The sequence below is a fragment of the Gossypium raimondii genome, chromosome 12 (assembly GCF_025698545.1).
Source record: "Gossypium raimondii isolate GPD5lz chromosome 12, ASM2569854v1, whole genome shotgun sequence".
Classification (NCBI taxonomy): domain Eukaryota; kingdom Viridiplantae; phylum Streptophyta; class Magnoliopsida; order Malvales; family Malvaceae; genus Gossypium; species Gossypium raimondii.
In genome coordinates, this window is record NC_068576.1 from 50,345,796 (window position 1) to 50,370,035 (window position 24,240).

Genomic DNA, 24,240 nt, shown 5'->3' on the forward strand with positions numbered 1-24,240 from the left:
TAAGTTTTGATAAAACTCAGCTGAAAATTTTGCTAAAAATCCTTGCAAAATTTTGGATTCTTTATAACACTTAAAACCATTTCAAAGTGCCTTCAAGCTATCTAAAACAACTCCGAATCAGCCAAACTATCACAGAATCAACCACATACGCAAGCATGCCTATGGCTATCAACAATTCATTTTAAGTAGAATCAAAATACTTCAATTTAAAATACCAAAATAGATAAAGTTTAAAGAGTTTGCATTTTAGTCCCTAACACTTTGGAACACATTTGAACTACCTATGTACATGTCATTTTAACTCAAAATGTAGTACCTACATTCGTTGCCTTTGAAGATGTCATGAGATGAAATGACTTCTAACTCTAATCTAGCTCTACAAGTCTAACTGTATCTATCCTTTGAAACAAACGCGTTAAGCCAGTGAAGACTTAGTATGCACTACAAGAATAAAAAGGTAAATGAATCATAACATAATGTTTAATCTTATTCGATTAATAGACATACTTACACACATACAAATTTCTACAACTATACTTTACTTTAACAAAATTCAACCTACCTTTGAAATGTATTAAACTTACCTCAACACTCTGATGATTCACTTTTGTTCACATTTCATATCCTTAGCCCATAGTAGACTTTTATAGAACATACCAGATATACAGAACAAATAAAGAGGTGCATTATTATGCACTAATGAACAGAGAGCACTAAGGTGCTATACAAAGAGCACAAATGTGCTAAACGGAGAGCATTAATGTGCTAAACTGAGAGCACTAATGTGCTAATAATCGGAGAGCACGCTAAGGTCCCTTAATGGCATGCCACTAATATCCTAGTAGTTTTACATTCTGTCTACTTGGGCATTAAAACCGGATTTAGTACAATTTCTCATAATAAATATATGTCTTGAAAAATATTCCATATTTTTCCTATTTCACAATTTAGTCTTTAATAAATAAGTCACATGTATAACATCTTTTTCATACATATATTTCTTTCACAACATTATTACTTAGTATTCAAACAAATATATTGTTTCATATTCTTCCTCTATAATTCTATTTATAAATCTCATGATTTCATAATTTAACCCTTTATTTAATATCTATTTATAAATATATATATATAATTAACATTTCTATCCTAAGAAATTTCATATTAGCATTTAAATAAAATAAATTAAAATTTTATAGTCCTTACAAAAAATGATTGAGATGATGTATTTTCTTTTCTTCTCACTCATTGGCCTTCTCTTTCACTTTTTCTTCAACTTGATCCTTTCCTTCTTTTCTTTGTCTTCAATTTCATATAAAACATATATCAATTATAAGTTAAACTAAAATCATATAACTTTTCTATGTTAGTTAATGAAAATAAACATGTATGACATGATAATTTCATCATCATCTCTTACCTTAATTAACTCCTTGAAAACCCAAAACCCTAATGTTGACACCATTTTTTTTGATAAAAACGGGGTTGACTTGGATTTTAAAAATGAAAACGAAAATGGGAGTCGCCACCAATCCTTTTTGATGAGGTGTGATCGGATCACCTTGAAAAGTGGTTATTTTTAATAAACGATTTGATTTTATTTAAAACAATTTTGGTCTACGAAATTCAAAAAAATAGGTTCGGGAGTCGACTACGTACGAGAAAGGATTAACACCCTCGTAACGCCCAAAAATTGGTACCTAGTTGATTAATTAGTGTCTTAGTGTCGAAGATTGAAAACTTTGAAGGATTTTAAAAATGCGATCCTTTATTGAAATGTTGAAAATTTTCGAGAAAATGTCATATTTCACGTTAATCGAGGAAAATAATTATATCCAGTAAGTTAGGACACAATATCTTGAATTCCCAATACGCGAATGGATGCCAAAAATTACTTATTCAAAAGATATTTAGCTATCTCAGATATAAAAAAGAGATCATTACCCAGTAAGTTAGGACACGATCTTTTCTTACTTCCCGAGATCTTTTAAAACTTGAGAAAAAAAGATCATGCCCAGTAAGTTAGGACACGATCTCTTCTTAATTCTCGAGATCGTTTAAAACTTGATTTTGAAAAGATTAGTGTATTTAGATTTATTGTGAAAATCGAAACCCAGTAAGTTAGGGTATGACCTTCTCAAATCTAAATACAAGATTTTGCTTGTTTTAAAAAATTCCTTTTTATACATTGCGTAGAAAGGTCAAATATGTTTAAACATAGTGTATGGTACAATGATAATGAAATAGTGTGAAATGGCTATGTGGGTAGAGTAATACATAAAGGAATATTATAATATTTACAATGTAACTATAATAATAATGCACCAAATAATAATAGCGATAATCATATTAATTACTATAGCATGAAAATACGAATAAATGAAATAATACACATAATGACAATACTTACACCACACACCAAATACAAATATTAATAACCAAAGAAGATGAAATATAATAGAACATAAAACAATTTAAAGAAAATAATAATTCAAATAAATTATATATAAGGACAATTCAAAATAAATAAAAGAGGGTTCCAAATAAGCATAATATATATAAAAAACTAAAAAAGCAATAAAACACTTTAAAATAAATAATATATATAAAAATAACACATAAAACAGTTTTTTTAAAGAATATATATATACATAAAAATTTGAAAGATATATATACACAAATTTACAATAAATAATATATAAAAGAAATTTAAATAAATTATACATAAAACAGTTCAAGTAAATAATAAATATAACAACTTAAAACAAATGATGATAAAAGAGCATTTTTTAATAAATAGATAAATTAAATGGACTGATGATGAAATTGAAATGGAATTTAAAATTTGGGATATAAATTAAAAATCATAAAAATAGTAAAACAAGATAAAGGGCTAAAATAAATGAGCAAATGAAGAAAGGGGACCAAAACGGAAATTATCCCAAACCACCTAAACGAGCAGTTTCGCGCGGGGTTAAAATGAAACAGAAATAAAATTATGTGGAAAAATTAAAATAAAAGAAAAGAAAGCAAAAGGGACCAAATTGAAATACTCTGAAAATGAAAAAGGACCGAATGCGAAAATAACCCATGTGCTAGAAAACAGGCGGATCCTAGCCTCGTGGGTCGGGTCATCGGGTCGGATTCTGGTTATTGTTGAAACGACGCCGTTTTGGTGACTGAAAATAAAACCCAAAACGACGCCGTTTTCGTATGCTATAAAGGTAGAATTTTTTTTAAAAGGCCATTTGCTTCTCTTTTGAAAAAATAAAAAAATAAAAGCTTTCTCTTCATTCTCTCTCTGGGCATTGCCCAAGATTCGGCCATGGGGCCACCATCCGTCCGTCATGGCCGTCGGCCGGCGACGGCGGTGACCGCCGTATACGGCGGTCGGAGTCCCAAAAAAGAACCCATTTTGATCCAATCGACCTCCCCATGCCCGTTTTGAAGCCGCAATCTTCAAAAGACAAACGAAAGTACCCGAACGAGCCAGAGACCCCCCAAATTCCGGCCTCGCTGTTAACGGCCGATTTCGGCGACTGAGGGAGGGCCCCCCAACGACATGGCCGTGGCACGTTTCAGGTACGCTTCTCTCTTTTCCTTTTTTATTTTAGTACAAAAACGAAAATAAAAGAGATAAAAAATAAAAAGTGATAAAAACAATAAAATGAAAACAAGAACCGAAAAAAAGCTTTTCCTTTCGAAATTTTCTCTGCTTTTCTTGTTTTTTTTATTTAGATGTTCGTAAACGGAAGAAGAACTACAATCGTCTGATTTTCGGCTTTTATAGCCGATTTACAGCCTTTTAGTTTCTATTTTTTTTGTCACTTTGCTATTTGGCTTTTCTGCTGCTGCGTGTGGCTTCGTTTTGCAGGTGACAGAGCAGTGTCAGACGCGTGAAGGAGGTGGCGTGCGGCATGCGGCGCTGGGCAGAAGCAGGAGCGGCGGCCAGCAGCAGCTAGGGTTCTCTGCTGCTGAAATTTTAATTTCCTGGGCTAGGGTTTTTTATTGTTGGGCCTGTTGGGTGTTCGTTTTGGATATTGGGTTTTTGAGTGTGTTGGGCCCGGGCAGATTTTGGGCTTTACACCTAACTTTTGCTTTCTTTCTTTTAACACATTTATGGAAGTTTTCTCATGAGACTAAGATGCTCACTACCCTTCTTTATAGTGCCAGAGCCAAGGAGGGATTGGCAAGGGCCTTGGCCCCTAAAATAGAAAATTGTTTATTTAAGCTATTTATAATTTATAAAATTTTAAATTAATAATGGTAAAAACGTACATTAGCCCTCTAAAATGATAAAATTTTGATTTAATTCTTTAAAAATTATAAAGATATAAACTATTAAAATAGTGAAATTATATTTTCACTATCATAAAAATATACAATTTAATTCCGAACGCTCCCCTAAATTTTCTAGCCCCGCCGCTGCTTCTTTATAGTTTTTACTAAAGAAATTTCAAAAAAAAGAAAGAAAGGTTTTGAGCTTAATTGGTTCAAGAATGGAGGAAGGATACAAAGGGAAATAAAAGAAAAGTTTGATGGAAACTTGGGGGGTAAGTAACGGTGAGCTTGGCGAAAAGATGACAACTTTTCATTTTTTCTCGCACTTTTTACACCATTTCATAAAAATATCTCATTTTTTTGTATTAAAAAAGGTCAAATTGCTAATAGGTCCTTAAGTCATCCATCTTTTCACTTCAGCCCTAATCATTGTCTAAAAATATCTACTTGGCTAATTATCATCTTATCATTTTTTATCTTTTATAATTACTCATATTTCACCCTGGTTAAATTTATTCTTAATCCTTCCTTCCTTTTCACTACTACTATGTATCTCCTAACTTTTTATTTTCCCTTATTTGGTCACAACAAATTCTCTATTCTTTCAATTAAATCAATACTTCTATTTAAAATTTTCCTATCTAAGGAGCATTTTCTAATCTCCTACCGGGTCTAAATACTTCCGAATTAGATACTCAAAATTCCTATTTGTTCTATTTCAAAAATTTTGCACTAATTCCTGATTCGATCCATCACTGTATCTAACTCTGAGTTAAAATGTGAATGTTCCGTAGGCCCTTTAAAATTTTTAAAAATTTAAATTAGTAAAAGTAGAATTGCACTTTGTCCCCCCTAAAAATATAAAAAAAATTGATTTAATCCTTTAAAAATTATAAAGATATAAACTATTAAAATAGTGAAATTATATTTTTACCATCATAAAAATTACAATTTAATTTCGGCCCCTAATTTTTTTTTTTATTTTGCCCCTACCGATCGGCAAATAAATATTTGTCTCATAACCACTATTCTATAATTTATGTATAATCTTGCTAGGGGTGTGCATAATTCGGGTAAAACCGAAAAAATTCGGTTAATCTGTCGGTTAACCAAATTTTTTCGGTCAGGGGTCAGTTAATTTTTTTTATGATTTTTCGGTTAACGGTTAATTCAGTCCGAAACCGGTCGGTTAACCGAAAAAATTAATAAATAAAATTATTCAACCCAACCCAATAAAACTAAAACTAAAGTCTACCCAATTACCCAACCAAATAAAACTAAAACTAAAGTCTACCCAATTATCAACCCAATAAAAATAAAACTAAAACTAAAGTTTAACTCTTAAGTATCTACTAGACCTGTCCATGGGCCGGGCCGGGCCGGGTTCTGGCAAGACCTGGAAAAATTTTTGGCCCGCCTCCTAGGCCCAGGCCCGGCCCGAAATATGAGCCTGAAATTTTACCCAGGCCCGGGCCGAGAAAAATATCATAAGCCCGAGCCCGGCCGTAACAACTCGATTTTGGGTCTAGTCGGAACAGTGGTTTCGGGACCACAAATCCAACGAGGAAAAATGAAATTGTAATGGCCTCAATTTTCAGTGGTGTCGGAATGGTGATTCGAGATCACTAAATCTGACAAATGAGTAGAAAATATTATTAATTTAGTGAGTATAAGTTAAATTAAATGTGAAGATAGGAAAATTTTTGAAATAGTGAATAGTGTACTAGGAATAAATATTAAAATAATTAGAATCGAAAATGAGGTATTGAAACTCCAAACTCATAAATCGAGCCATAAATATTTTTAAAAATATTTATAGAGTGTCATTGAGTTGGTATTAAAGTTTCGTTAGAAAATTCTAACTTTTGGGTGGTCAATTAATTAAAAAGGACTAAACTGAAAATAATGTAAAATTTGTTAAAAGTGATTAAATAGCTTAAGTGGTAAATAAGGAGGGACTTAAGGAATAAATGTGCCAATATGGAATAGTTGAGACGGCATAAGAGAAGAAAAATCTGGAAAAGTGATGTAATAAGGGCAAAATTGGAAATTTTGTAAAAGTTAACAAATAAAAATCTTAAGTAAAAGAGTTTCTAGGCCATTCTTCATATTTCTCAGCAAAAAAAAAACGCCATTGAAGGGTCCCTCCAAGCTGTTTTTTCATATATTTGGATCATGTAAGTTCAATTCTTGATTATTTTTTGAAATTTTTGTGTTTTTGTGACTTTTACAACTAGGTCCACTTGTTGAATTCATTAGTTTTTGATTTTATGAACGAAATTGAAAGTTGCTATGAATATGTGTTGTAAGTTTATGATGAAATAGCATGAAATGGAAGCTTTAATTTGTTTGTGAGATGGTTTTATTAGGTAATTTCGATAGAAATTGATTTGTAGGATCTAATTGTGAAAAAGTTTAGAATTAATGTCTAGTGCTAAAATTCTGATTTTGAAAGGTTATAAAATAGTTTAAAGTGATGGAATAGTGTGTTAATTGAGAAAAATCAGCTCAATTGAGAGGTTAATTGAGTAGGGATGAAATTATCATTTATTGAAAGCTTAGGGAAAAATGGTAATTAACATTATGCACTAAAACAGTTTGGACAGTTGCAGTAGGTTAACTTTGAAAAATCACCATAAATTGTAGAAATTGAATTAGAGGATGAATAAAATATGAAATTAAAGCTTATTGAGTCTAGTTTCTCATAGAAGAAACGGTATAAGCAATAAAATTGTAATTCATGAGATATAATAGGTTTTGTGAGACAAGGTCAGAATGAATTCGGGTTCCCCTGTTCTGACTTTGGAAAATCATTAAAATTTGTACAAAAATAATTATGAATTATAATTTATATGCTTAGAATCCTTAATGAGTCTATTTTCATAATAAACAAACGGAAACATCATCCAAATTCTGTACAATGAGATAATTAATTTTTAGTGAAGAAGGGTCGGAACTGTCAAACAGTGAAATAGGGGAAAACTTTAAAGAATAAACTGTACTTATTGGCTGAACCAAAAATTCTGAAAAATTTATGGTAAGAAGATATGTGAGTCTAGCTTCAGATAAAATTTACGGATCTTAATTTTGAGTTTCGTAACTCAAGATATAAATAATTTAGCGACTCTGACTCGGATAGACAGATTGGAATTTACTTACAAGTAAATTGTGAAAATATAGTTAATGTTATTTAAGCGTGTTATATATATTACGGATGTGGAATGAAGAGGAGAAGGAGGAAAATTGGAAAATATATGAATGACTTGTGTATAAATCGGTCTTATATTCAATCATAATTGATAAACGTTGAGTTAAATGGTAAATACGTGTTAGTATTGAACTTAATGATATTGAATTGTATGAGAAGTAAATGGAAATTTCTATTGCTAGTGATATGACTTGAATTAAAAGAATTATGGTGATATTGAAATGTATATTGGACTAAGAAATTGATTTGAATTGTGAACATGAGAAATTATGAATTGAATGAAAAGGAAATGAAGCATTGAATTGTTAAGACTTTGTGAATTGCATGAATATAAATCGAGTCTCGTAGGCCCTATTTATTATGAATATAATATTTAGAGGATATATTGTTAAAAATTATAAAAGCATGTTAAATAAAAAAATTTGAAAGCTTTAATTTAGTTGAAATTTTATAATACGATTAAATACGTTTACAAGTGTATGTGTTCTGGTAATGCCTCGCACCCTATTCCGGCGACGGATACGGGTAAAGGGTGTTACACGGCCCGGCCCGGCCCATTTTTAAAATAAACATTAAAAAATTATTTTAAAAATAAAAAATAAAAAAATTTATTTTAGAAGTATTTTAAAATTAAAATAATAAATATATATTTATCGGGCCAAAAAAGTGGTGCCCGAGGCCCGGCCCGTTTTTTTGCCCAAGCCCATATTTCGGGCCTATATTTTTACCCGAACCCTCCCATATTTCGGGCGGGCTGTCGGGCCGGGCCGGGCCGCCCGGCCCATGGACAGGTCTAGTATCTACCCAATTACACATGTTTTTTTTTAGGTTTAATGCAAATGAAGATTTTTTGGATAGAAGAAATGTATATAAATGCAGAATATTAAAGACTTACATTTCAACTATGTGTTAATTTCAAGAATTATATAATGTTTTTAATTATGTAATGATTCAAATACTTATGTAATATTTTTAATTATGTAGTGATTCAATTCGGGTAATTCGGTTAATTCGGTTAATTTTTAACCAAAAATAAAAACTATATAATTTTTGGTTAATTCGGTTAACCGACCTAATTAACTGAAAAAATTTTGGTTCGGTTAATTTTTTTTTTAAAAATTCGATTCAGTTAACGGTTAAAAATTTTAAAAGGTTGGTTAATTCGGTTATAGCTATTTCGGGTCGATGAACCGGTCGGTTAACCGAATACACACCCTAAATCTTGCTACTACCGTTTGGAGTTGGTTAATAGGATTATAAACTAATTTAGGTATCTTGGTTATAAATGGAAACTAATGGTTTTGATAACAGTCCAATTATCTTGGAGATTTTATCCCAAATCGTCATGGCTAAATCATCCGAAAAACTTTAATTAAATATTAAAAAAGAAAATCAAATTATTGGCGTCATCGCTTATGTTTGCATTTTGTTAGGTTCAATTTCCCATTCCCATCCCATATCGATGTGTAACTTAAATATGTGAAGAGAAACGAGTGGCTCGTGGAGTAGTGGCTGAAGGGTGAGTAGCGGTAAACTCAGAACGCTTTGGTACGCTTTGTTTTGTTTTGTTTGTTTGTTTGTTTGATCGTCCCTATTTGTTTCCTGGTTTTCTGAAGATTTGCAGCTTTAAATTTTGTTTTCCTTCTTTGGGTTTTCTTTTTCATTTGGATTGCTTTCATGTATGGATTTGGTAGTTGCCCTTATCTGTATTTCTTCCCCCAAATTGCACTTACTCGTAATTTGCTGAAATCCCCGGTGGAATTTTCCAGTTTGGGTGGTTGATTTCGTTTTCATTAGTAGTATACACACAGGCATACTGCTTCAAAAATATTGCTTTCAAAATTGTTCCTCAGAACTATCAAAATAAACTGGGTGAAGATGAATAGTTATCAACTGACTATTTTAAAAATCTTTTATTGCAATGTACTGTTGCCAAAAACTATGTTGCTTCTGTACTTAGATATTAAGGTCGGATACATGTATATATCTGGTACGAATGATTACATCACGGGTACTGGTGACTACAACATAATCTTATTAACTTGCTGATAATTCATCCCCTCCCCCATAGAACTAACTCTTGTCTTATTACATTTACTTTTTAGTTCAAATACGTGAAATATATAGTTAGCTTTGAAGAGATTGTATGGTTTGACTCTAGTTGTTGAAATGACAGGGAAATGGCAAGTTATAATCCGGGATGGTTAGTTTTGGTTGGGATTTTGGTGACGTTAAGTTTACCATATTCACATGCCTTTTGGGGAAATGAAAATAAGATACATACTGCTGTTTTCCTGTCACCCAAGTTCGTGCTCGGACCAGGATCCGTGGAAAATAGGTTCTATTTCAATGTCGACTTTCCGAAAGGTCATATTGCCTTGAAAAGTTTCGATGCAGAAGTAATTGATGAGACCGGGAATCCTGTTCCACTGCACGAGACGTACCTGCATCATTGGGTTGTTGTTAGATACTATGTACGTAAAGGCGTGGAAATATCGAAGTTGGATGACCTTAAAAAGGTTAACAGGTCGGACTATATTTCTGGGGGAAACAGTGGGATTTGTCAGAATGGAATTCTTAGTCAGTTCTTTGGCCTCGGGTCTGAGACACGGAAAACTTCAACTCATATTCCCGATCCATATGGAATAGAAGTCGGTAATCCTGCTGAAGTTCCTTCAGGGTTTGAGGAGCAATGGATGCTTAATGTTCATGCAATTGATACAAGGGGTGCGGAAGACAAGTTGGGATGTACAGAATGTCGTTGTGATCTGTATAATGTTACGGACGATGAATATGGAAGACCTTTGAGGCCATACTATAAAGGAGGATTGTTATGTTGTTACGATCGTACCCAATGCAAGGTGAAACATGGGTTTGAGGCTGTTAGAAGAACCCTTTACCTTAGATACACTGTGAAGTGGATTGATATGGATAGGTTCGTCTTGCCTGTTAAAATTTATATATTTGATATCACTGATAGTTGGAAAAGGACCCCTAGTTCAACTGAGATTAATGCAGAGCACAAGTGCAAGGTAGATGAACTATCTCGTTTATGTGCTGCAACACCATTTCTGTTTTGTCAAATAAAACTTCTTGTGAAATATCATCATTGAATACATTTGATGCAGATTGAATATGATATTGAATCTTGTGATGCCACTGGATTGGGCAATGATGGATGCATCGACACCAAAAGGATAAGCCTTGACGTGCCGTTTGGTGGTTATCTCATATACGGTGTTGCACACCAACATTCAGGTGGCACTGGTTCTGCTCTCTATAGAGAGGTATTGAAATGTCTTATTTCTGCGCATCACTTTTATACCATTATATAATGTATATGTATATGTATGTATGCATACATGCGATCTGATGATGACGAAAAAGTGTCTGTTTGATTTTGGTGACTTTGAGGATGGCCAACTTATGTGTTCTTCATTACCGACTTATGGGAAAGGAGAAGAACCGGGAAACGAAGCTGGTTACATTGTAGGAATGACCACCTGCTATCCTAAACCCGGAACTGTGGAGATATCTGAAGGGGAGACTTTGATTTTGGAGTTCAATTACAGTAGAATCAGACATCATACTGGTGTCATGGGGCTGTTCTACATTTTGGTTGCGGATGACTTGCCCAAGCCAATGCATACCTTGCGCACTGTTGTTCAAGTAAGTTTCCAACTCCCAAATGGTGAACATTGACGAAGAAAATCCATTAGTCCAACTATTTCAAATATACAAATGTTAACTTCGATGAAACCTATAATGTTTTAATGAAACAATCATCTGATGAGACACAGGACAGTATTATGGTGGTAACAGTCCTTTGGGCCGCGGTAGCTTTGATTGGTGTGGTAGCTGTTATCGCTCTTGCCGTTCATTATCAATTTAAACGCGAGGGAGAAGATGGCTATGAAGCAATTGGGATGTGAAGGTGCTCCGATGAGCTCCGCTCTGTATTGCATCCAAGAGTTCCAGTAACTTTGTTGTCAAAATAGTGATATATATATATGTATCATATATATTTTAGTTGTCAAAATGGTTAAGAGTACAGCTGCAAGTCAGTTAGGCAGTTCAACTTGTTAGTAGGTTGTTACTATTTGGCATGTAATCAACAATAATCAAATCATGAATAATACACTAAAAGATTCAGAATACAAGTATTCAGTTTTTACCAGTTTAGCTTTAATAGTTTCTTTCAAAAGTAGTGATATGTATAATATGTATTTGAACGTTACGTTCAGATGAACTGTGCAAATCATGCAGAAAAAAATTTCTGGAAAATCATGCGCAAAATAAGGAGAGCAAAACAACGTTTTATAATTAATGAATTAAAATAGTAGTGTAGTCAATCCCAATGGAGCTCCTGTATCAGGCTTTTAAGCTCAAGTTCACCTTTAAAATTATAATTTCTTTTTTTGAAACTTTTAGAACATTTTGTAATTTCATAAAAAAAAGCATTTAATGTATTTTTTAATAATCTTAGCATTATTGTAACTTCAGGAAAAAAAATATTTTTTAACTTGCAAGAAATATTGATTTTTTTAAATTTATGAATTCTTTTAAAACATGGGAGATTTGTTCACCTGGATTGAAAACAATGAATGATTTAAGCCCATTTACTGCTCAACAGCCACTCGGCTATTACAAATCACTCACCTCAACAACTTTATTTACATCAAATACTAGATAAAAAATCAAAAATTCCAAGTAAAAGATCACTTCAAGTAAATTGAAAATTATTTTACTAAATAAAATGGAGATATTGTGAACCTTTTATGACTTTATGAGAATAAAATTTTAAGGATTTGGAGCTACTTCGTTACAAGAATATGTTTACAAATTAAATTTAAATTTAAACTTAATTCTTTTAATTTTATTATTTTAAACAAAAATTAATTTAATTCATTTAAAATTAATAAATATTTTCGTTCGTGTCATAACGTAGTCTTATTTATTTGCTTAAAATTCATCTGAAACTTTTACAGTTCATTTCCAGAAAATCATGCGTAAAATAAGGAGATAGAGAGTTTGATCAAGGGTGAGCCCATTTTCACTTAAAACTCCTACTACATTATTTATTTATTTATTTTTAAAATTAAAATATATTTTAAGCAAATTTTTTAAATTAGATTACTCAGTCATTCGTTTGTATTATTGAATTAAACATATCATTAAAAGAAGTTTAATCAATTTTCTAGCCTGAGGTTTAAGGTTCGTGGATTAACCAGTCAGATGTCTTTTTCCGATTAATACCTCGCTCAATTTTGGGTTTGATTGACTTGTTTGGTTCAAAGAACCATGACTCTAAATTTCTACACTTTGTATATTTGAAACGCAGTTCTTTTACTTTTATTTTCAAGAATTTAATCTTCTAATTCTTTCATTTAAAAAATCACTTTCAAGTTATATATAATCACACAATATTTTAATTACAATACATGAAAAAATCAAGTAATATATTTCTAAAATATTTAAGCACCGAGTAGCTGGGGTGGTAGTGCAAGCCTCAACAAACTGAGGTTGTGTTCCTGGAAGGCAAAGCCCATATATTTTAATTTTGGGCAAAATACAAGAAAAAAACCCTTTTTTTTTTAAAAAAATTATCGAAATGGGCCCGGTATTTTATTATTTACCGAAATGGCCCATTTTCCCCGAAAGCGTGTCCACATCAGTGCGATGTCAGGGGACGTGGCAGAAAAACGCGTCCCTGAGGGCGCGCTTTGCTTACGTGGACATAAATCGCTCCCTCAAGGGCGCATTTTGTTGCCACGCAAGCGCTCCTCTGGAGACGCGTTTTACCCGCGTGTGAACAGTAGCAACGGCTACTTTTTTGACCGTTGGTGACCCCCCAACGGTAAAAAAAACTATAAAACCCCCCCAACCTTCATTCTTTTTCACAACTAAATCCTTTCTCTCAACTTCTCTCTAATATTCTCTCAAATTCCTCTCAAATTCCTATTTAAAAGAGCTTCAAATTTTTAATTTTTTTTAAAATAGTTTTAAAATTTATTTTTTTGAATTCTTTTTTTAAATCGTAAAAATTTTTACCAATTTAGCAATGGCCAGGGAATTGATTCGTCTTGATGACAAGCATATATCCGTGGAACAAATGAAAATGGTAAGTGTTAAATTTAATTTTTAAATATTATTTAGGATTTTTTATTTATGCAATTTTAAATAATTATTATTTTATTATTTGTTATAAAAGTCTGTAGATCGGATATTGCAATGTTATATCCGCAATATGCATGGTCCTCCATCACTGTTGGTAGAGAATTACCTGCGGGAGGCGGGTTTTTGGCATGTGGCGACAGTAGGCCGGGGATGCAAGTTGGACCTGAAACTCACCAGTGCGTTGATTGAGAGGTGGAGACCCGAGACGCACACATTCCATCTTCCATGTGGAGAGTGCACTATCACTTTGGAAGATGTCAATATGCAATTGGGGTTACCAGTGGACGGGTACGCAGTCACCGGGTCTATTCAATCTGGTGATTGGGGAGCGGTATGCTACGAGCTATTGGATGCTATTCCAGAGATTATTAACAGAGGTCGAATCAAGATGAGCTGGTTACGAGACACATTTCCGGATCCGGATGATGATTCAACCGAAATAGAAAGAATCATATATGCTCGGGCATACATTCTTCAGATAATTAGAGGTTATCTGATGCCGGACTTGTCACGTAACCTCGTGCATCTAAGATGGCTGCTGAAACTCGTTGATTTTCGAGCAGTTGGTGAATTTAGCTGGGGCTCTGCCGTGTTGGCAACATTGTACCGGGAGATGTGCGGGGCGACACGACCGAATAAAGCGAAAATCGGAGGTTGCTTGTCACTACTGCAGTCATAGACACGGTTTCGCTTTCCATTTTTACGTCCTCAAGTGGACCACCCGTATACATTCTCACTTATAACGAGGTAAATTTTATATTATATTTTATAATTATTACATAGATTTAAAATATAATCGAATGCTAAAAATTTATTTAATTAGGTGGAACCATCCGGCAAGTTATGCTCGATTACCTACCTCTCTTGAAGATATACGGCTTCTATTGGACCAACAGTCGGAAGCACAAGTAAGTCGATTGGTATTTAGTATTTAGTACATAACTAATATTTCCATCATGGTCATATAGTTTGAATGGACACCATACGAGGATCCGGCGATTCGGGCAGTAATTCCGAATGAGTACTTGCAAAATCCAAATGATTGACATGTGAAAGTCCCATTGGCCAACTTTGTGACTGTGGAGATGCACCAGTCGGACAGAGTATTACGGCAATTTGGATTCCGAAAATTGATTTCCGTGTCAGCTGAGGTGTTGGATGATCATCACAAAATCGACCTACGGTAATTGCATACAGATTGACCAAGATTCTAGTCACACTACATCCAGATGTGGGAAGATCGGTATGACTATATACCTACTCGGGAACCGATCATCGTTCCAGAGTTAGCGTGCGTGCCGGAATACATGTCATGGTTTAGGATCCATGGCAAGTCGTATTTACTCTCGCCAGAGGAAAGGCAGCGGCAATTGCGTGTCCAAAGGGAACAACGTGGCCCTTTAAATCCAAGAAGAATGGACGACGGCGCAGGCTCATCAACGAGGCCCAAAAATTTATCCGGTCCATCATCAGCGCCCATAACTTCATCAGGCCCAGCAATAGCACTGACACAGTAACCCAACCCAACAGTTCAACCAACGATACCCACGGCACAGCCTTTTTAGATGATGCTAGGTGCGTATCCTAACCCTTTTATGTATCCTAACCCTTATATGTTTCCTTTTCCTAGTTTCATGGCAGGTTAGAGTCAATGGCCCGGTTCATCTCCATTTTCGAATACGCTGAGTGGACCGCCGATGTATAGGCCATTGTCGTATGAGAGATCACAAGAGGGGGCGTCGGGGAGCTCTTCTTTTTACCAAACCCTATCACCATATGAGTTTCAAACACCTTCGCCGTTGGTGATGCAAACACCTCCATATTCACTATTCTACCAAGGTGGCTCATCGTCCCAACACCGATAACCAGATCCCCTACTGGATGAACCAGAATCCCCACCAGAGTAACCACAACCCCCGCCGGAAGTTGGGCAAAGAAGGAATCCAGCGCGTAACCGTTGACGACCGCCATGTGGCATTGAATCCGACAGGCACGGAGATTGATTTTTATTTTTATTTATTTGTACAAAATAGTTTATATTAATGTAATAAAATACAAAATAGTTTATTTTGGAAGCAACGTGCCTTAGGCAATATCGATGGTGTGTGCGCTGCCATAAGCTTCCTTGTCGATCAAATGCAGCTAGTATACCTGTACCTCAATCTGAAATAACACAGATATTAGGTTGGGGGCACACATGCCTCCTTAACCTAGATAGAAAGAAATCTCAGTCATCAGATGACTCCCTCGGTGTTATTGCAAACGCGATTGGAAAAATTCTCTCACCGCCATCCTGTGCCGCTACAAGCAATAGCCAATGTGTATACATACCAAACATAAATGTACCGTCAATTTGTACCAATGGCTTGCAGTATGGAAATGCGTCTCGGTATTGCTTAAAGGTCCAAAATAGGCATTTGAACACTTGGCATCCACGTAGTAATCGGTCGTTGTAGTACCCATTTTTAATTTCAAGGTCTGTGATGCAACCTGGGACGTATCTCTCTAGCACTTGACACCACTACCATATTTCATTATATGAAGCTTCCCACCCACTATGCATCTTCTCAAACGCCTTCTGCTTAGCTATCCAAGCCTTGCGGTAAGAGGGCGTGTACTCATTTGGCTACGAATATTGGCAATTAAGACTGACACTAAAGTCTTGGGATTTACCTTCACCGTAGGTAGTATCAAGCTAGCTAACATAGCTGAATCCATCTTGGGATGATCTTATAAAACACCTATAAATGGAGTACATTAAATAATGCAACATTACATAATAACAGTATTATTCAGAAACCGTCAATACTGTACCTGTAGCACATGTATGTGGACCTTTGTACTTTTTTATCTCCCACAACCTTGTCCTTTTCCTCAACGAGGCGTAGATTTTTTATGAACATGTGACGTCTTGCACGGCACACTTTACCTCAAACTTATCAGATTTAGATTTAACCACGTATTAGTAGTTAACGCCGTTGGTGATGTTATGTTGTTTCAAAGCACCAATAAAACTATCATTGTTGGAAAATTGATTACCAACTTTAAATTCACCTGAATCTAGCCCCGAACTTATACGATCACGCAACCGATGTGGTAGCTCTAGAAACTCCAACGCATCATCTGTAGGCAGATCGACATTATGCATGTGGGCTGGAGGTGAGTATGCTCTGAATCGTGGATTTTTTTCTTCTTTTGAACTCCTTTCAAGATCTTGAGTTCATTGGAATAGGCTCGGTCGTAAAATAAGCCAACTTCTGCACCATCGGGCCCGGGCTCTCGAGGTATATCCACATCGGAGTCATCTTCTAACCCAGCATCATCTGCAACGTACGAGGTCCCCTCACCGGTGGACGTCGTAAGGAGTACATCATCCATTCTTCTGGGCATTTCATAACGTCCCCAATTAAATGTAGATTGCCAACCACTAGAACTTGATGCCGTTCCCCAATACGTATTTCCAGCATCACACATCGAGCCACCGACGTACATGTCACATCCACAGACAGAGTATCTTGCAAGGGATGTGCATTCCACACCGCTACCAAACATAGGCTGTTCCGTGTTTTGTAACCCGCTAACCGAGTGTCGGCCAGGGGTTGTGTATACCTTTCGAACACCAGTCGCAAGTACATCATTTGGCGATGTAAATTGTACATATAACTCAATATAAGGTACTCCACTAGCAAGATGGGTTTGCACCATTGCCTCCAAGCTACGAGTACCTTTTATGTCGAACAAGTCATATGTCACCGGATCAACAGAAGAATAAAATCGATACGTAATAGACAAAACTTTCATTGGCGTCGTTCTGAAAATTTTACGCCTAATTCTTTTACGAAGTTCTGTCAAATCTATGTTCTGGTTAAAAATTAGTTGCACTGTATTCTCCGATAAAAAAACAACACCATTCTCGGTGTGGCAAACCTCACCATCATAATAAATAACAACATTAATACGTTCACTCATCTTTAATTTCTAAATTTCTTAGCCTCTCTAAATTGTTTTTGCTGTAACTTATGCAATCTGAGAACATTTCTTGCCTCATTTATAGCCTCAACCCAAACATGCTACTGTAGTAAAAGCGCGTCCACGTGGGAGCGATTTCAGAAATTCTTCTGATAAAGCATTCTGCTTGAAGCATTTTTTATACTATTTGCTTAGAAACGTCAACTCGAAATTATTTTTCAGGACCTACTGTAGCAAAAGCGCGTCCACGTGAGAGCGATTTCAGAAATTCTTCTGATAAACATCCTGCTTGAAGCGTTTTTTATACTATTTGCTCAAAAATTTCAACTCGAAAATATTTTTGCAGGACCTACTGTATCAAAAACGCGTCCACGTGGGAGCGATTTTCTTAATAAATTTTTAATTAAATTACTCATGTAACCGTAAACCCTAATTTAATTAATTTTTTCTTAAAAAACTATAAACACGAAACCTAATCCAATTTTGAAAAAAATTATAATTAATTTAATTAAGAAACCCTAGACCCTAATCCCTTATTTGTTACTCTTTCTTTAAAACCCTAAAAATTCTAAAAACCTTAATCCTAACCCTAAAAATCCAAAACATAACGTGGAAGAAACGGGCAAAACGCGTCCCTAGGGGAGTGCTTATGTGGCAGCAAAATGCGCCATTGAGGGAGCGATTTATGTCCACATAGGCAAAGCGATTTATGTCCACATAGGACGCGTTTTTCTGCCATGTCCCCTGACATTGCGCTGACGTGGACGCACTTTCGGAAAAAAGGGTCATTCTGGTAAATAATAAAATACCGAGCTTATTTCGATAAATTAAAAAAAAAGGGGCTTTTAATGGTGTTTTAGCCTTTAGTTTTATCCCGACTCAGTTAATGCTTAATTAATTTTGATTGTTTAAAGAGCTTTGGGGGGGGGGGGGGGGTAATACGTGTTATCTCATCATCTGGACCTTGGGTTTTCAAAGTTGGGAATTTGAACCATACTCTTTGTTCTACCTTCAATAATCTTGCACGTGTATTTTCCCAATTTCTCTTTCTCCCCCTTTCCTTAGAACCGCCCTCTTTTTCCTTCCTTCATTCAATCCCGCTCTATTATTGTTTTCTTTGATTGAATTTGATATTTGGAACAGAAAAACAAAACACAGCATTCAAACTACTTGGAATTCATCCCCATTCTTTTTTATTTTATAAGCCTGTTCCTTTGGAGTTTTGACTCTATTTTTCCTTCTTTTTTGACCTCCCCTACCCCAAAGAAAAGTCTACCTCTTTTATTTCTCTCACTAATTCCAGTCAATTTTTTGCGTCCTTTCCTTAATTGATTCTTGGGTATATTATTTGTACCCCTTTTTTTTTAAAAAAAAGCAGGAATAAAGAAAAAAAAAGGCTACTTATTTATTTCTGTTGTTTGTTTCCGGTTTAATAAAAAAACAGATCTTCCCTTCGAAGCTCCATGATTGCAGAGAACAGTGCCGAGATACAACAACATTCACAGAAAAATAAGTGATTTTCGGATTAAAGGTAAATCGTAAACGTCATCGTTTTGGTGTTTGTTGTTATGCCTGGCGCAGCAGGGCAGGGCGTGGAACATGTAGGCTTGCCTAAAATGGAAGCGAAATCCGAAGCCGGATGTAGCAACCCCGTCAAAAAGAAGGGACCCGTCTCAATGGATCACGTTCTCTTGGCATTACGCGAGACGAAGGAGGAAAGGGATTTAAGGATTCGGAGTTTGTTCAACTTTTTCGATGCAGCCAATGTGGGATTCTTGGATTACGGTCAGATCGAAAAGGGTCTCTCGGCTTTGCAGATTCCGGCCGAGTATAAGTACGCCAACGATCTGTTGAAAGTCTGCGATGCAAACAGAGATGGGCGCGTGGATTATCAAGAGTTTAAAAGGTATATGGATGACAAAGAGCTTGAACTTTATAGGATTTTCCAAGCTATTGATGTGGAGCACAATGGGTGCATTTTGCCTGAGGAGCTTTGGGATGCGCTTGTTAAGGCTGGTATGCTATGCTCCTTTTTTATAGTATTTTTTATATTAATTTATTTTTCTTGGTTTTGTTTTCTTTATCTTGACATGTTTGATTGGTGTGGTGAGGTAGTTGCATTAATTGGGGTTGATAGTGAAATCATTATAAAGTTTGCTTATAAATTGAGAAATTGTATGTTGCTTTCAATCTTCGTATTGCCCCTTTTGCTCCGAAAACTTGCCATCATTGTGAGATTGGAGAAATTGCTTTTGCAGTGTTTTGTAAATCAAACCGCAGTTTGGTACCTTTAAGGAAAGTAGATAGCCTTATTCATCCAAATGCATTAATTCGGTTGGCAATTTGAATTCTTCCGGTATGTTTGTGTTGTTGGGGATAGGTTACATTGCGAGTTGTGGGAATGCGTTGTCTTGCTCAAATTTCTAAACCGAATTTGGAGTAACTTAAAGTTAGGTGTTAGGAAGCTGCCTCTGCTGGTTTGTTATGTAAAAGCCCATGTTTGCAATGGTGTATCTTGGGACTGTTCAAAACCCGTCTAATATTATGAGAGGTTATAAAGCTTCACATGCCCGATGTGTTTGCCATGGTGTTGAATATTGAACTTTTCATATTTTAGTTCTTAAATCAACAGAAACAAAAAGAAGGTAATTGGGAATTTATTATTATTATTTTGATGTTCTCTTGTTCAAGTTTGTGTTCTTTTTCTTACAAATTATTCTGAGCCAAAGTTTTGCTTAGCTGAAATCTGAACGGTATGTCCATTCTATTTTAAAGGAGCTTCTAAAGGGTGTTTTCTTTCCTCCAAAATCTGTCAGACCAGAATCTGTATCTTTTTTTTTTTTTTTTTGTTTATATTTCCTTTATGAATGCATCTGCATTTGTTGAGGTGCCTCGGCAAATCCTACAGTTTGGCCAGTAAGGATCTATACAAGCTTTCAAGAGAGTTTGCCGCCATTTAAGGAAAGTGTTTGTCTGGCTTGATATCAAGAGACAGTTTCTTGTCAGTATGAAAGTTGTGTCAGTTTGTTTTTGCTGGATGCTGAGGGGCTGGTTGTTTCCATGGTTGTAATAACAGTTGTTTTCATCTTATAAGCCCTGGCAGTTTGTATTTTGCAGGGATTTGTATCGATGATGAGGAACTTGCACGATTTGTAGAGCATGTTGATAAGGACAACAATGGAATTATAACATTTGAAGAATGGAGAGATTTCCTTCTACTCTATCCTCATGAAGCTACTATGGAGAACATCTATCATCATTGGGAAAAGGTTTGCCTTGTAGATATCGGAGAAACAGCTGTTATTCCCCAGGGCATCAGTACACATGTTAAGAGAAGCAAGTATTTTATTGCAGGAGGAATAGCCGGAGCAGCTTCTCGCACTGCAACTGCTCCTCTTGATCGCCTGAAGGTTGTTTTACAAGTGCAAACTACAAATGCTGATATTCTGCCAGCTGTAAGAAAAATATTGAAGGAAGATGGTATTTTGGGGTTTTTCCGTGGTAATGGGTTAAATGTTGTGAAAGTAGCTCCTGAAAGTGCTATAAAGTTCTATGCCTATGAAATGTTAAAGACTGTAATAGGAGACAGTAGAGGGGATAAGAAGGGTGATATAGGTGCTAGTGGGAGACTTTTTGCTGGTGGAGTAGCCGGTGCTGTGGCACAATGTGCTATCTACCCAATGGATCTCGTAAAAACTCGATTACAGACTTGTGCTTCGGAAGGTGGAAAGCCTCCCAAGCTGGGGAAATTAACTAAGGATATATGGGTTCAAGAGGGTCCTCGAGCATTTTATAAAGGTCTTGTGCCATCTCTTCTTGGGATTATCCCATATGCTGGCATCGACCTTACCGTCTATGAGACCTTGAAAGATTTTTCGAGGTCATATATTCTTCAAGATAGTGGTATTTATACTATCTGCCTCTCTTATTTTATGCTTGTTTTTTGCTCTTTTTCTTATATCTTCTTTTCTGGTTTTTCATTTTTCATTAATTTGTGTGTTTCTTCTGAATTTCTTACCCAATTTGCTTTCTGATGACTCTTTCTTCGTCTTATAGAACCCGGTCCTCTTGTGCAATTAGGCTGTGGAACAATTTCTGGAGCTTTAGGAGCAACCTGTGTTTATCCTTTGCAGGTTATTCGAACGAGGTATGATTATAATGTGTAGAAATTCTTTTTCTGGTCATTCAGGTTCATCCGTACATCATCGTAACTAGTTTCTTTTTTTGTTCTCACAGAATGCAAGCTCAACGCACTACCTCAGGTGTTGCGTATAATGGAATGTCTGACGTATTTTGGAAAACCTTTCGGAATGAAGGTTATAGAGGTTTTTACAAAGGACTATTTCCTAATCTTCTCAAAGTTGTCCCAGCTGCAAGCATTACATATTTGGTTTATGAGGCTATGAAAAAGAGTCTAGAACTTGACTAGAGTCCACAGGAGTTCTGCAGTCGGGCCTAGCTGCCTTATATTTATCGCAGAACCGAAGTTAGAGTTGACGAATACAATGATAATAAGATGATTAAATGAGTAAGATGATTATTTTGAGTTAGGTGATAATTCCCCTTCAGAGAATGAGGTACATAGTTTTGTAGTAAAATTTTTTTAGACCAGGCTTATCGAAACGAAACGTTGAGAATCGGGTTTATATGACATAATTATGTCGGTCTTCGAAATCAATAGGTATGATACTGTTCAATTTTTTCTTCTTTTGCCCCTCTTGTTCATATCGTGTTCGAGTCGGATGCAGGAGATGAAGGGGATCTCTCATCTCATAGAAATTGATTTATTGAAGTTATAGGTTATGAAATGGATTGATCTGTATTTGATATGCATTCTATTTGTTAAGAACATAGTCATAGCTTTTTCTTAATGATATTGTTGACTATATAACTGATTTTATGGCTGTTTTAGTCACAATTTTTTCCATTTAACATGAAATCAGATATTGTTAGCTTTCATGAAAAACACCCAACATGCCCGGATCAGTCTCTGTTTAATTTGTTTTGTTGAGGACGAGTAGTAGTTAAAGAGAAGCGAAGAGTTGGAGCAAGAATTCATGTCTTTTATAAACGAAATAGAGTGGAGATTTTGTCTTCCACATTAGAGCCGCCATGAGTATCTGCTAACTTATGTAAGACTGAACTGACAATTAATGAACCTGACGATGTTTTGTAAGATTACATGTTTTGATGAAGAACAATTTATTCATAATCTGAAACATTTCAAACCCACCCAATTTGTCAGCTGAAAGAAATCTAAGCAATGAAGCACTAATTATTCAGCTGAAATAGCAGACGTACAACCAACCATTTTTGTTCAACAAACTTTGAGGGGAAAAAACATAAAACAGCCTGGAACAACCAATTAATCTGCTACAAATTTCGACTTTTTTCATGTGTTTTATGCTCATTTTGATCTGAACTCTGACTGAAAACAAAGATGCAGAAATGAAGATAAGACAGAAAAAAGTAAAAATAGAAAGAAAGGCATGGCCTTCCCTTTGCCTCAAATGACTTGCCTTTTAAGCCCCCTTTCAAATCCTCTACGAGGAGTAGGCAGAAGAGGGATGGTTAATAATGGTTGCAGTGTTCTTCTTCTTCTTCTTCTTCTTCTTCTTCTTTCTCCACATGTTTTTGGTCTCAAAGTTTGAGCTCAAAACTCAGACAGAAGAAACAAAAACAACTTATTGCATTGCATTGCCTTTGTTTGTGCAACAACCTGTATCTTTATATACACCTTTGAGAAGTGTTTAAACCTGTGTCAGAAGTCCAACATTTCAGGTTTCTTTGGATTTTTTTTTAAAAGAAAAAGAATAAGAAGAAAAAAGACAAAGGAAAGCAGATCAAACCAAGGTGTCAAATTTGCAGTGGTCCCCTTTGGTATAATTCCTTCATTGGGTCATCTTATCTTCCACTAAGAATATTTACTTTTCTCTTGCTTTTGCATAAATCATGGTGAGTACTTCATGTTACATGCATAGCCTCCTTGGATTTACTCTTTTCTTATGTTAGTTTTGTCGAGGGTTTCAACTCTAGTATTGTTGAAAATCTAAATGCATGAAGAGACAATAAATTTATAAAGTAAAAATATCTCGTCAAGTACTTATCACTTGTTGAAAGTACAAAACTTTGATAATGGTTTACATATATTATTCAGGTTTTTCTTTTTCTTTTATGCTTCTACATATACCAGCTTCTCATAGGAAAGATATAAAAGCAGCAATGTAATTAAGCAAATTTATCTTTATATTCATGTAGTGAGTTCAAATGGCTAAAATTATATGGTAGTAACGTATGAGTTGTATAATAATATGTAAAAGATAGCTGAGAAAAGGTTCCCTCTCCAATGAAGGGGTCCAAAAAAGAGACTGAAACCATAAACAAATGGAAAAGTTAGTTAAAGCAAAGTCATGGCCAGAAATGAAAGAATATGTATTAAAAAAAATGTAAACAAGAATATTGAAGGAGATATGCCCTTTTACTTTGGACCGTCCACTTACTAGTTTTAGTCTTACCCCATCTTGGAAAATGGTGAGATCTGAGAATCTTTGTGGATTGGCACTAATCCAAAATTAGTGGGAGATTTTAACAAATAATATTTGAAA

At 35.2% G+C, this 24,240-nt stretch overlaps 2 protein-coding genes and 1 long non-coding RNA gene across 6 annotated transcripts; all 3 read left to right on the forward strand.

The window, feature by feature from the left end:
* The first annotated feature begins 3,269 nt into the window (after positions 1-3,269).
* On the forward strand, positions 3,270-4,151 carry LOC105762516 (uncharacterized). Its single transcript, XR_001123945.2, has 2 exons — positions 3,270-3,582; positions 3,875-4,151. It is a non-coding gene; the product is annotated as an uncharacterized LOC105762516 (long non-coding RNA).
* A 4,752-nt stretch (positions 4,152-8,903) lies between these two features.
* On the forward strand, positions 8,904-11,666 carry LOC105764847 (uncharacterized). Of its 4 annotated transcripts, none has more exons than XM_052625490.1 (5): positions 8,904-9,037; positions 9,666-10,521; positions 10,618-10,776; positions 10,877-11,158; positions 11,290-11,666. In XM_052625490.1, exons 2-5 carry the CDS (start codon positions 9,670-9,672, stop codon positions 11,419-11,421), a joined length of 1,425 nt encoding a protein of 474 aa, XP_052481450.1. In that variant the 5' UTR covers positions 8,904-9,037; positions 9,666-9,669; the 3' UTR covers positions 11,422-11,666. The 4 variants fall into 4 exon arrangements, with proteins under 4 accessions (XP_052481450.1, XP_052481451.1, XP_052481452.1 ...); XM_052625491.1 differs by having other exon boundaries at positions 8,906-9,008; XM_052625492.1 differs by having other exon boundaries at positions 8,926-9,018.
* A 6,940-nt stretch (positions 11,667-18,606) lies between these two features.
* Positions 18,607-22,506, forward strand: LOC105764848 (calcium-dependent mitochondrial ATP-magnesium/phosphate carrier protein 2). Its single transcript, XM_012583624.2, has 4 exons — positions 18,607-19,651; positions 20,753-21,538; positions 21,692-21,782; positions 21,872-22,506. The coding sequence occupies exons 1-4, from the start codon at positions 19,204-19,206 to the stop codon at positions 22,062-22,064; spliced, it is 1,518 nt and encodes a 505-aa protein (XP_012439078.1). The 5' UTR covers positions 18,607-19,203; the 3' UTR covers positions 22,065-22,506.
* Positions 22,507-24,240: the final 1,734 nt, after the last annotated feature.

Coding starts and splice junctions, on each gene's coding strand:
- LOC105764847 (XM_052625490.1), top strand. CDS start 9,670: ATGGCAAGTTATAATCCGGGATGGTTAGTTTTGGTTGGGATTTTGGTG. Junction 10,522..10,617: donor ATGCAGAGCACAAGTGCAAG/GTAGATGAACTA, acceptor CATTTGATGCAG/ATTGAATATGATATTGAATC. Junction 11,159..11,289: donor CCTTGCGCACTGTTGTTCAA/GTAAGTTTCCAA, acceptor GATGAGACACAG/GACAGTATTATGGTGGTAAC.
- LOC105764848 (XM_012583624.2), top strand. CDS start 19,204: ATGCCTGGCGCAGCAGGGCAGGGCGTGGAACATGTAGGCTTGCCTAAA. Junction 21,539..21,691: donor ATATATTCTTCAAGATAGTG/GTATTTATACTA, acceptor TTCGTCTTATAG/AACCCGGTCCTCTTGTGCAA. Junction 21,783..21,871: donor TTGCAGGTTATTCGAACGAG/GTATGATTATAA, acceptor TTGTTCTCACAG/AATGCAAGCTCAACGCACTA.